At 33.3% G+C, this 13,599-nt stretch overlaps 1 protein-coding gene across 3 annotated transcripts in view; it reads right to left on the reverse strand.

Moving 5' to 3' along the window:
- Nucleotides 1-13,599, reverse strand: part of LOC143249074 (DNA polymerase kappa-like) — a 53,215-nt gene that overhangs the window by 20,975 nt on the left and 18,641 nt on the right. For all 3 annotated transcript variants that reach the window (XM_076498282.1, XM_076498283.1, XM_076498281.1), the window contains exon 7: nucleotides 3,812-3,978. In XM_076498282.1, coding sequence (XP_076354397.1) covers nucleotides 3,812-3,978 — 167 coding nt within the window. The remainder of the gene's footprint in view (nucleotides 1-3,811; nucleotides 3,979-13,599) is intronic.

Genomic DNA, 13,599 nt, shown 5'->3' on the forward strand with positions numbered 1-13,599 from the left:
AGTGTATGTCAGATTTGCATTAAAAAAATGTACAACATTATTAACATGAAGCATGGTCACAAGAAGAACAGTGCAGATGTTAAAAAAAACAAAACAACATACCTGGTCAGTCATCCACCCACCACAGTGGGATCCACAATACATTAGTAAAAAAACCCTGTAATCAAAAAAATAAGAAAAACATAATAAAGAAAAACTAAGGAAAACACTGACCAATTTGTGAGCAAAAACAAGTATATCTGTACTGCCAAATGAGAAGTGGTTAATAAGTTAATATGGAGAGGGTGTTGGTCATGGTAGTTGTGTCAAACACCTCTTTGGGGGAGAGTTGCTGCTTAATTACTTACATGTGGATATGCAGAAGCAGAATATGAAAGGCTAGTAGCAAATGTTGAACATTTGTTTCTACAGAGGACAATACTAATTGAGAAAAGCTATTCTATAAGAAGTGGGTAAAATATTGTATTGGAAATATCTATGTTATATAACAGTTGCAAAACATCCTCATAATACAAGGTCAGTTCAAATATGCTATATATAATAGGTAAGATCCTTGACTGGTCCACCTCCAAAAATAACACATTAAGCTAAATTCAGCATATAAACAATCCATATGAGATGCATATCCATTTATACATGAAAATGTAATCATATATAAAAGTTGTGTTTACAAAATAAATACAGTATTTGCCAGTATTTATATATATTATGTATTTGCATATTCACAAGATTTAAAGACAAAAAAAAACCTATATAGGTGCAAAAAGTATGAGAGACAATTCTTAAAAGAACTTTATTGATCATTTCTACAGTAACTATCTGAAAGTTACAACTACTACTGAAATGAAAACTTACTGCTAAAAATTTACTTATTTTGGTGGTGTTTTGCTGCATTTACTAAGTGCTTGCTTTTCTTAATATGAATGTCCTATTAAGGACCATCTGAGTGGAATACAATTTCAGTATGATAAGTGATTAAACTTACAGTTAAACTGGTATAATTTTCATTTTCAGTAATTGCAGTTTATTTACATCAAAAGTCTTTATGGAGTACTGCACAACCTCAACTGAATTTAGCATGCTCTAAAATTAGAACTTCAAAAATTCTTAAACTTCGTACACAGGAAATGTATACTATAGAGAGAAAAGTGTAGTACTTGCATATTACAGAACAAAAAATTGTAAAATATGTTAACTGATCTTAAGGAATCAAAGTTTTGTGATGGTCATTTCTTTCCATGACACATATATGGAAAATTAGATTTTGTCAAATAATAATAAATATCTTACTTAATGAAGAGAAAAGAACAACAATTTAACTCTCTCAACATGGACTTGGCCAATTTTACCTACCATGTGACCTCTTTGTACTTGTTTAAAGTCTTTACAGATTTAGCACTTCTAACATTTAACACAGTGTGTATATCTTCACAAAATTTGAGTCTTTCAATTAACATACAAGTCTTTCACATACAATAGAACATCATATTCTTTAGTAAAGTACTTTTAATAAACTAAAATAAAGATTTGTCCATGAATATATTAAGTACTTGTTTTAAATTTTCCATTTGCAAAGTAATGTTCTTGTTATGATTAAAAACATGTTATTCATCTCAAAACTCTGAAATTTCCTTCATGTAATCTCTACAACCTTCTAAATACATTTCAAACATGTTTTCAATAAAACTATATTTTATCTGTTATTTTTTCTACATTAACTCTATATTGGATTGTTCAATTTGACTGAACTCGTAACCACTGTCACCACCACAACAAGAACAAAAAATCTAAACTATCATTTTTTTCTTTCTAGAATGACTTAAAATTGTAACTTAAAACAATTTTAAGCTTGTAACATCAGTATACATCTATTTATAACTAAACTTTATTGCCTTATGAAATGTGTCCAACTATTGTTCATGCCATCATATGTTGTAAATCACTCAGGGAATGAGCAACTCGCAATACACTATCGAATTACATTACCCACAAGCTACTTATGTGTGTGCCTTGTGAAACATTATTATATTATTATTACTACTTATTTTACATACTTCAATTATAAATAACCTTAAAAGATCCCTAATTTTTATGTTTTAGTTATTTTTTATAATAATAACTAAAGAATAAATAGGAAAAACAAGGAATCAAGTACTACTTATTCAATCTTTTTTCTTGCTGGCAGTTAACCCTACTTTCTATTTTTATACTAATGGTTGTAATTCACTAAATTTTTATTTAATTAAATAATGCACAAAGAACATAGACTAATAATATGCAAAAAAGTAAACAATTAAGGATAGATAATGCATCATGAGCACTTTGAACACATGCTAAACATGCTCAAGTGCATCCAAAGCAGTGAACATGTTAAGTAACTAAAAGTTAAGAAATAGTCTACTTAGTTTTATCAGATCACATACAACCTTCGAAAGTAAAGAAATAAGACCTACTGATAATATCAAGGGTTGAGTATGTCATACAAAAACAAATTTGAATATGCAAATTATAAAGTCAATATAAAGTTGTCATGGAATGGCATTTATCAGAATTTCCACATAGGTAGGTAGTGTGATGCCTTCAAAAACTGATTATTTTTGGAAAGGATATCAACAGTCCTTTCCAACACAGTATATATTCATACCCTGAGATCATACACATGTTCATATAGGATTTCTGTATAAAAAATATGTATTTAATGACACTGGAAAACAAAGGAATATATGGATAATTCTATGGCATCAGGAACATCCAAAAAGAGACCTGCAACAAGTTGTACACCAACTATGGTAAGCAAAATGCAGTGTCTTGTAACAGGTGAGAATCCACAAATACAGAAGTCACTGGTAAAACCTCTCCATTTATTTCAAATAACAGTATATAACATAATCATGAAATAACCCAACAAAACCTGCATGCACTCAAGTTGTTTCCACAACCTTTTTATTTTCAGCTGTCACATACTTCAAGCATTTGGAGAATGAAAGAGGTATCTATGTTATTCCATAAAAATACATACATCACCTATGGAATTTTCCATGTGATCAGGCTGTTGAAGTGGGTACTGGGAGACAGCCATAACTGTACACTACACAGATTATGGAAAGCCAGCAAACAGTTGTAATGTATTTTTGACATAACAGCCTTTTGATGCAGTGTTTTGCAATGGAAACTACGCTGCAGGATTATTGTCAAGATGAATGTCAGAAACAATGCAACAGGAATGAGATGTGGTGAGGTGAGGCTTCTTAATCATTTGAATAGCTGAGCATTTTGATTAGCTTGTATACTATCTTTGAAAATTATGAAACAAAAATTGCAGATATGAGTTTAAATAAATAAAATACTTCCTTTACACATTAAGAAACAAACTATTGATAGTATTCTGACTAGATGAAATACTCATCTACAAAAATTGAAAGTTATTGATAATAGTTTCACAAACTCAAACACTACAACTGGAAGTCTTCTGAAATATGTTGAAAACAGTTAAATATCTTAGAGGTCAAGAAAAATTTCACTTAACAATCTGATTTTTAGAGATGAAAAATATGACACGTATTACAGGCTTTTTTTTTTTTTAATCAAATTAAAATGGTTTTGGTCATTCCTACAAAATATAACAATTTCTTAATCTGAATATAGGTTCAAAAACATTGCATTTTTCTTACTGTTACTTTCTTCATGGGCCTTTTTACCTTATTACATAACTCTTAAAAACTTGTAGGAACATAACCGAAAACAAACAGATATATATATACACACACACACACACACACACACATGCATGTGCAAAGTGATTCTAACTTACTTTTTCACTTCAATACTGCCTAGTCCCATAGCAACTCTCATGTAGAATTTTACTGAGCTTGGACAAAAAAGAAGAGAAACAATTGCCTTTTGCTTCCAGAGATCCCAACAAGTTATTATTCCTAGAGCTCGGAGCAACTGTTCTTGAACTGGACCAATTCCAGGGACCTGTTGTAAAAATCAAGAACTATTTCTTCATTATTACAAGTAGCTGAAAGTTAACATTTTAATTGCACTAATAAATTTTGATAAAATCAGTCTTACAGCTATGTACTAAACTTACATAAGCTCTAATTTCCTGCATAATCAAAAGTTGCAGTTGTGAGGGAAAACCAAAATATATACAAGTTGTGATAGAGTGGGTTTGAAAGTACTTCTGATTTAAATATCTGTTTAAAATTCATTTTAACATTAAAATTTTTAAATCCAAATCAGTAATATTACCATTTAATTGAGAAGAGATTATCATATCAGTTCTAATATCACAGTAATGTGATGATAGTCACACTACAATTTAGCACATATGAAAATGATATATAGGTAACATAAGATTTACCATCACAGGTATAACAAGTTTGTGTGTAATAAAATGATTTTGTCATCTAAAAGCAAGTTTTAGCTAATTTATCATATACCAAAATGTCAGGATAGCAACTATATCTACAAGCAAGCTTAACACATGCTTTGGTTATTTATTTCCTCAGACAGTGTTCCTGTCATACATTGGTATAAAGAAAACAGAATGGATGTGGTAGCATGCATTTATTTATCTGTAAAACAATGGAGATTAACCCTTTCTTGAACAGTAACAGGTCAAAGAGCATGTCATCACATTTATTGATTTGCATTCAAAATGTTATTGAGCTACTACTTTACAAGTTAATAAGTCTGGAACCAAATTGTAAATTATAATTCAAACTTTAATTTCTTAATTTTAAAAGTTGGTCAAGTGACTTTCTCTCCATAGTTAAGAGTATAGAAAATAACAAAATATAAAGTCTCACCAAAAACAAGTGTTTGAAATGTATTTAGGAGGTTTTAGATATTACACAAATAATATTTGAGATTTTTGGGATGAATAAAAGCTTTATAATCATAATATGAAAACAGTTAAATATTTCAGAAGTCAAGACTGGTAATGAAACAAACTCTATTTTCATAAACAAATCTTTAGTAAAACCGTCATTAAAAAATATGATTTTTTTTGTATACAAAATATTGTAATCTTTAATAAAAGTCTTCTACATTTTGTGGAGATACACATGCTGTATCAAAAGTTATAGTTCAAATACTTAACATGTGCAAATGTATAGACAAACTTGTTGCTATAGGGCTAACATACTTGTATTTTGATTTGGGCCAACTAACCTCACAATGCAAAGATCTCAGGACAACTTGACCTGAGGTGTATTACAAACTATTATCGTAAATCACAGGAACTTCTATTGCTTAATAGTTGTGTGTATATCTTTGTAGATATACGTTTATATGCATTTTTGTTTTTGTGAATTATTGTTAACAATATTGAGATAAGTGCTGCCACCTATAGTTAGGAATATTTTTTTCTGTACATGTGCTCTCAATGAATAAACATGTATCAACAGGTTATGGGCCCAGTTATTTTCTCCCAACTTATCAAGTGATATTTTATCTTCCATTGTCAAACTATTTCAACCACAACTGTAATATTCCTTTATTTGATTTAGATCTATTTCTCCCTTTATATGACTTGAGAAAATAGTGTGTCAATCAATATTTTACTTACAGTTTATCTTGGTATTTCACAATGGCTTCCAGACAAAGGAAACAAATCACCCAGCACTTGTGATAAAGTATCCATGTAAATCCTGTGCAATCCAACAAAAAACTGTTCTACAGTAATCCTCAGTATATCCTGGATTACTTGTGCTAACAATTTTAAAACAGTTTCATCTGTTTAAGCATTATTAAAGCAATGTTTGAAGTCAAGAGGCATTCATCATGAGATGTCAGTGGCGTATTGCCCAGAACAAAATGGTGTTGCTGAGAGAAGGAACAGAACTCTTGTGGTATCAGCAAGAAGCATGCTGTCACATGCTAAGTTACCAAGAAAGTACTGGGCAGAAGCTGTAGCTACTGCAGCGTATGTGGGTAACAGAGTATCCGCACCAGCAATAAAAGATGGTAGTACGCCATATGAGAGATGGTATGGGAAGAAATCAGATGTAGAAGTGTTCGGATGTCTTGCATATGCACATGTGCCAGATGCGTCAAGACAGAAATTAGACATGAAGTCTATGAAGGTACGTTTCATTGAATATGATAACTGCACCAAGGGATATCGACTGTATGATGAAAAATCCAGGAAGATTTTCATACGGCGAGATGTTATCCTTAATGAAACAGAATTTGGTCAAGAGCCTGTGACAAATGAGTATATCTCATCAAGTGAACAGATAGTGGACCAAGAAACAGAAGTTAAAGCTAAAGATAAAGCTGAACGACCAGCAAGAAACAGGAAACTCCCCATCTGCTATGGATATGATGAGTATCCTGATATGGCAGCAGCAAATGAATCAGTTTGTCACACTGAAAACTTATGCAGTATGTTACAGCCAAGCACATTAAGTGAAGTAATGCCAAATGACAATGCAAAGAAGTGGAAGTCAGCCACAGATCTGGAATTTGAGTATTTACAAGAAAATGACACCTGGGATCTGGTGGAATTACCAGCTGGAAGAAAACCTATAGGTTGTAAGTGGGTGTTCAAAGTTAAGTATGGAAATACTGGAAATGTACAGAGGTTCGAGAGTAGGCTGGTGGCCAAAGGTTGCTCGCAGAATTATGGTCTAGATTACGAGGAAACCTTCTCCCCAGTGGTGTGCTATGCATTAATTTGCTCCTTGATTGCATTTGCTGTGCAGAACAACTTGAAAATTCACCAGATAGATGTCATAACTGCATTTCTGAATGGAAATCTGGATGAAGAGATATACATGGAACAACCGGAAGGCTACGCTATTCCAAGGAAGGAAAACCTTGTGTGTAAACTGAAAAAATCACTGTATGAATTAAAACAGTCACCATGCTGTTGGAACAAATCATTTCATGAACAGATGATGGAGCTGGAATTTGTTCAGAGTTCAGCAGATCCATGTGTTTACATATGGAAGGGTGAAAATCTAGCAATAGTTGCAGCATATGTGCATGATATTATTTTGGTTGCTGATAGCGATGATGAAATAATCACTATAAAGGAAGCACTGAAGGAAAAATTCTGCATGAAAGACCTTGGACTCAGTGTTGTTCAGGATGAAAAGAATGGCTGTGTATGGTTAAATCATTGACAGTAATTGTAATTTTGTGTAAAACTTCAAATAAAGTGAGAGTGTTAAGAATATTGAGATAAGTGCTGCCACGAAGGAAAACAGGAAGAATGGAAGACTATCTATTCTGAAAAAGCATAGCCCAATGAGGAAGGAGACACAATTCCAGGTAGGAAGCTGAAGTGAAGAATGAAGTTTTGAAATATATAGTAAAGACAATTGCAAGCAGTGGAGGTGAAGAGGAAGTTAATGAGACATGGTGTATCAACTATGGACTTGAGAAGTGAAGAAACCCCTCATGCAGAGCCAAAGCACCAGATGATGAATGGGACCAAACATCTTCAAGGCTGAGGTACTGGCAGAAACCCATAGTCCAGCTTCGAATGAATAAGGATGCAATAGATCTTTAGCATAACACATCATTCAGCTCCCCAAGAAATGTGAGAGAGGACATAGAGAATACTCGGTTCCTTTGTACACTTGACACATAGCTGCTTGATGTGTGGAATGAAGGTCATCTTATGATCAAAGACAATCTCCAAGAATTTTGCTTCAGGAACCACAGGAAAAACAACATCACTGAGAAGGAGCTCGGGATTGGGGTGAATACCCCAATGGCAGCAAAAGTGCATGCAAATGGTTTTAGAAAAAGAATAGGTAAAAACCAGTTGATGTGACCAACTTCAACAAATGAATTAGGGCAGTTCAAAGCTGCTACTCAATAAACCTCATGCTGAACGACTGACATGAGATGTGAAAGTCATCGACATACAGCCAGTTTGCAACAGTAGGAGGAAATTGTGAAGTGATAGCATTAATCTTGAAACTGACAAGTGTAACGCTCAAGAGATAGCCCTGAGGACTCCAAGTTCCTATGGAAAAGAATAGGAGACAGTTGAACCTACACGAACTTGGAACTGCTTGTCCATTAAAAATGTTTTGGGCAAAAGTTGGTAAAAGACCACACAACCCATATACCCATATGAATGAAAGTCTCATAAGCCTTCTCAAGGTCCAAGAATATGGAAACAAGATGCTGTTCTCTGATTGAAGTTAAGTAAAATCAGGTGGTCCACGATGGAGAGCTGTCATTAGAGCTAACACCAGGTGGGCAATAGGTTGTTTGATTTGAGGAACCAAACAAAACAAGCATTAACCATCCTCTCTAAGAACTTACAGAGACAGTTGATCAAAGCAATTGGACTCTAGGTTGAAGGAATCTTGGGATCCTTCCGAGACTTAAGTAAAGGGAGGACATCAGCCTGGTGCCAAGCATCTGGAAAAACATTTTCCTGACAGATTCAGTTAAAAACAACAAGAATAACAACAGAAGTAGGAGAAAGATGGTACAGCATCTTATAATAAATGTCATAAAATCCAACTGTTGCATTGCCAGACTGATGAAGAACAAGCTTGAGTTCTACCAGGGTAAAGAGATAATTATAGTCAGAGATGAATGGTCCATAGGGAAAGACATAATCACTCTGCTCGAGACTAGATGGCCAAGAAGGTGGGGAATGAAACAGAAGTGCTAAATGCACAAGAAAAGCTTTTGCTCATGCTGATGCTCAATGTCAACCCTCCAAGAAAAGTGAGATAAAAGTTAAGGGGGAGCAGATAGAAAGATCAACTGCAGTAAAAGAATGAAAAGAAAAGGTAGATGAAAATAAGCATGAAGAGAAAAAGATGGTGATATGAGAGCATACTCAAAATGGAATGACCATTCCCATCAATATCAGCACCACTTCAGAGGGAATTATGCCCATTAACCCTTTTGCAACGAGTCATGGGTCAAAAGTCATTGCATTTTTGAGTGGTATTTCAAAATTTTATTGAACTACTATTTTATGAATTTATGTCAACAAGTTTGGAATAACATTGTAGATTATAAATCAAACTTGAATATTAAAAGAACACATCTAAATATAGATTTTAATAAGTCACATGGTATGTTGAGTGCACAATTGTTTAAAATTAGTATTTTGAAATCACAAACATCTAAGTCTATAGTTTCATACAAATTAGGAACTCGAATTACTATCATTAAGAAACTAGAATATAAAATAAGAAGCTAATATATTTTTATTTTGCTGAGATATGGCTTACGTACTGAATCAAACACAGTGGACCCATTCACCTTTTCCCAGTTTTGAAAATGATCCATTATATACACTAACTTCAATATGTAACAAATGAATAACCAATCAACAGCTTATAATGTCTTCCTAGGGGTTTTCTCAGCCATCTTAATCTGTGAAAAGGCTATTACGCACTTTCAAACCAAAATTTTAAGAAGGTAGGTTGTGTCTTGAGTCTGTTTAAAGTTTCATATTTTTTTAATATCTTAGTTACTAAGCTTAATAAATTATAATGGAATTTTATGGTATCAATATAGCTATTTATGATTTTTAGTTATTCAACAGTGTGTGTGTATATATATAACCTAAAAAAATTGTTTAATATACTCCACATGCAAAATTTTAAAAGGACCAGCAACCTAGTTCAAAGGTCATAGCAACAAGATATAATTGCATGATTTATTGTTTTATGCTTTAAGAAAAATAAGTTTAATAATTTACTTCTAGACAGTAATAATAATATATATATATATATAAGAAATACTAGTCCACTAAAACACAGCCAAGACAGGGAACAATAAAGGTCAGTTTCATATCATTGGATACAGCAACATGCACTGTGTCAATGCAAATTATGTAATGTTAGCTAGACATGACTGGAAGGTCAATATAATAATAAATATATAGTGTTATAAGACTTTAGCTACTTAGACTAAACATTTGTATTTTTGTGTTATAATATGCAGTCATTCTAGCAAATAAAAAGCATAATTTATAGATATTTCATTTTTTTTATACTGGTTACGAGGTTAGTTAAGTGACAGGCCCCCTATAGTTAAGACTGTAGAAAAGTACATAAAATCTCAGTGAAAACAAACAATTAAAATGCAATTAGAAAGTTTTAGAGGTAATACAAATAATATTTGAGACTTTTGGAACAAAGAATAGATTTTTTTAAAATCATAACATGAAATCACTTTGCACTTAGAATAGTACAGAAACAAACTTAATTTTCACAAAGAAATCTTTAGTAAAAATATTACATTAAAAACATATGATTTGTTGTGTACAAATACATGTTATCTTTACTAAAGGTCTACCAAATTATGCAGTGATAAACATACTGTATCAAAAGTTATAGTGCAAATATTTAACCTGTGTAGACAAACTCGTGTTCATTATACTGAGCCCATCATGAAAGAATTAAAAAGAGACATGGCTCATGTTCAGTGAGAGCATCTAGGTCTGACTGATCACAAGTCTCTCCAGCAGACAGGTAGAGAGAGCAAGCAGTGATGATATAACCCATGGAGACACAGATGGTGATGGCCCCCAAGGGTGTATCGAGTGACAAAGACAGCTGGCATGTGCTTGTCAACCATTAGTGCCACCCCTCCACGCACTTGTCTATCACACAACCTGTCATTCCGGTATAAAGAAAACTATTAAAAGGTGGCTGTATCAACAGGTTTCCTGTAAGGAAAGACACCCAGGATAACAGGAATCAATCAAGGCTTAATGTAATGCCATCAAGATTAGAATGGAAACCTTGATAGTTCTATTGTATAAATGTGGTCATTTTTATTTAGGTGGAGGAGAAATGGGTGGATAATCCTTCTGTTTTTGACCACACCATTTTTCTTTAGTAAAAGGAGGTCTGCCAACCTACGTGGATCATGCCCTGGGTTGAGTGGATCTTTTGGTGGATGTAGATTCCAGTGATTGGGGGCATGAATGAATAACTGTTCTGTGTCTTGAGGCCAAAGAAGAATATGAACCTAAGCAGATGTCATAAGCTGGAGACAAAGGAAATGAATTTGGCCAGCTACTGGAAGGAATGGTGGGAACCTCTTTTAACTCTTTTTAACCATAGAGGGCAAAAGACTCTTCACGTGGTTACAGAATGACTCTGTCAGAGGCAGCATGGAAATATCTGTCTGCACTTCCACTGTAGCAATGGAACATGGTGCAGTGGCATATGTACAAGATGGAATGGGTGACTAACTTTCAAACCTCAGGGTAGGAAATATTATTCACAGTTATCAAATGTTGGATTTCTTTCTCCTCCAACCATTTAGGACAAAGAGTGGTGAGAACCACTACAGTTAACACAGTTTGCATTCACAGGCATCATGGTCTTTGCCACCACAACAAGCACACACCAAAAAACCATGACAAGATGCTTTTGAATGGAATGACTGGACCACTGACAATGAAAACATTGGAGAGGGTAGGAATATGTAGTCATATCTTACAGTTCAAATAACCTGCCTTGATAGTGGCAATGCAAATGTCAAAAAAACATTTATAAGCAGCATTATTCTGTCCTTATGAGTGAAGATACAGTAATACTGCAGAACACCTTGGTTGGAGAAACCAACAAGGATTTCTGACTCTGGAATATTCTTTAAATCCTTCTCAACAATAACTCCTCTTGAGAAATTCAAAGTAAAATGGAGAGTAACCTCAATGGGAATATCCTTAATGACCTTCAAATTCAGGAGTTTGGTGTGCTGTGGTGGAGATGTTTCCATTAAAATGTTGCCAGAGCTAAACTTTCTGACTTACTTAGGGGACCCAAGAAGCCCCTCTAATTCCTTTTTAATGATAAAGAGATATCTGCCCTAAGGATTTCTGAGATAATAAATAAAGAATGAGAAATCGAGCACTATACCCAAACACTACCATCAAACACCATGTTTACAATACCCATTGAGAACATCCAACACTGGTATTCGGTTGACCTTAGCACAAGTGGACCAGCCAACTGACTCGGATGGCACCCCAAGGCCACTCATTTACAGGACTTTTAGGCCAAAGTGGTATGTTAGGGTTGGATCCCTTAATCACTAATATCTCCTCCTCCTCTTCACAGGCTGCCACGCACAGCAAACAAGTGGGTGGATGTTCAGATCCCAGAGGAGGTTAACTGAAAATACAGAATCTTCTCTGAGAAGTTCCCTCACCACATACAGGAATCCACCTCAAGGAGGTGGAAAACTGTCTTGTACAAAGATTACTACATGATAGAAACATTTAAGAATTTTTCTTTTAAACAGAAAGAGATCTTTTTTAAACATTAATATTCCCAAACACAGAAGAAAACAGCACATTAAATCTAGAGAAATCTACCTGAAGTTACCAACATATTACAACTTGTTTAATCCACTAATTTTTTTCATTCAAATTGACCTGCAGTTGAGTTTTTCCAGCCAAATAGTTATTAGTTATAGACTCCATGTTATAAGTTTTATTGAAACTTAAGATTCTTTCCAAATATTTGATGTGAAAGAGCAAAAAATTGCAGATTAAGCAGTCCAAAATGACCACTTTTGCTCATAGCGTTGGATTACACTGAATTTCTATTTAGCAAGATATCTAAGTCCATAGCAATAGTCAGTTTATATGCCTAGCCTTCACGTCATGTCACTGGATTAATGAAACAGATGGTGTACAACAAATTTTTCATAAAATACTATAGAACAGCTAAAATATAAGGATGGCACAACTATCTAAGAAAGCTGTAAAAATATTCTAATAACCTGGGTAGCAGAAATATTGGGAATATTTTAGCTTTTCACATCATCTAAATATAAAAAAACAAAGAGGAGTAGAACTTTTTCATTAACACAAACCCTAAATGACTGCATGCATGCCTGATTTCTACACTTTTTTTTATTATGTAATAATAAAATAGTACTGTTTTTAAAACTTGAATATAAACAAATAGTTATTAGTGATGTTATTTAAGTTCTTACAAAAATTAACAAACTTAAAAAAAATTGACTATCTATCTCCTCTCCATAGTCTATAAGTTCAAACTTAAAATAAGCTAGTGCAAGAAACAATGATGCATCTTTGTCCAACTATCCAAAACAAACTAAACCAGTAATATGATTTTCTTGGTACTGTCTCTATTTTTTGTGATTTTAATTACACTTCTGTAATATGATTAATTTTATAAAAATAGTAATGAAAAATAAAGATGTAATTCTACTCTTAAGATTAATACATCTATTTAAAGCTTAACTTTGGATAAAATTTTGTTACCTTTATATGGTATACACTACACACAAAGACACACACTTATCTAAATTAAATGTTACTACAATTACAAACTTGTACATATTGAGCAGTCTGGAACTGAAGACCAATGAAGTGTAAATTCATCCATCCTAAGATACCAAAGATGATAGCACAACCACTGAAATACTAAAAGATAAAGGGTAAACTCTGGAGAAAGGCCAGGATGTGCAAGTCAGCACATCCGATATCCAATCTTATTATGCATAAAAAAAACTACAATAAAGGAATTTCCAAATAAAGATTGAGATGGGAATTTCCCAGTTACCTGTATAATACAAGCAGAAAAGAATACAAAAAAACTTGAAGAAAGCTTGCAGTAC

Source organism: Tachypleus tridentatus, chromosome 4 (genome assembly GCF_004210375.1).
Source record: "Tachypleus tridentatus isolate NWPU-2018 chromosome 4, ASM421037v1, whole genome shotgun sequence".
Lineage (NCBI taxonomy): Eukaryota > Metazoa > Arthropoda > Merostomata > Xiphosura > Limulidae > Tachypleus > Tachypleus tridentatus.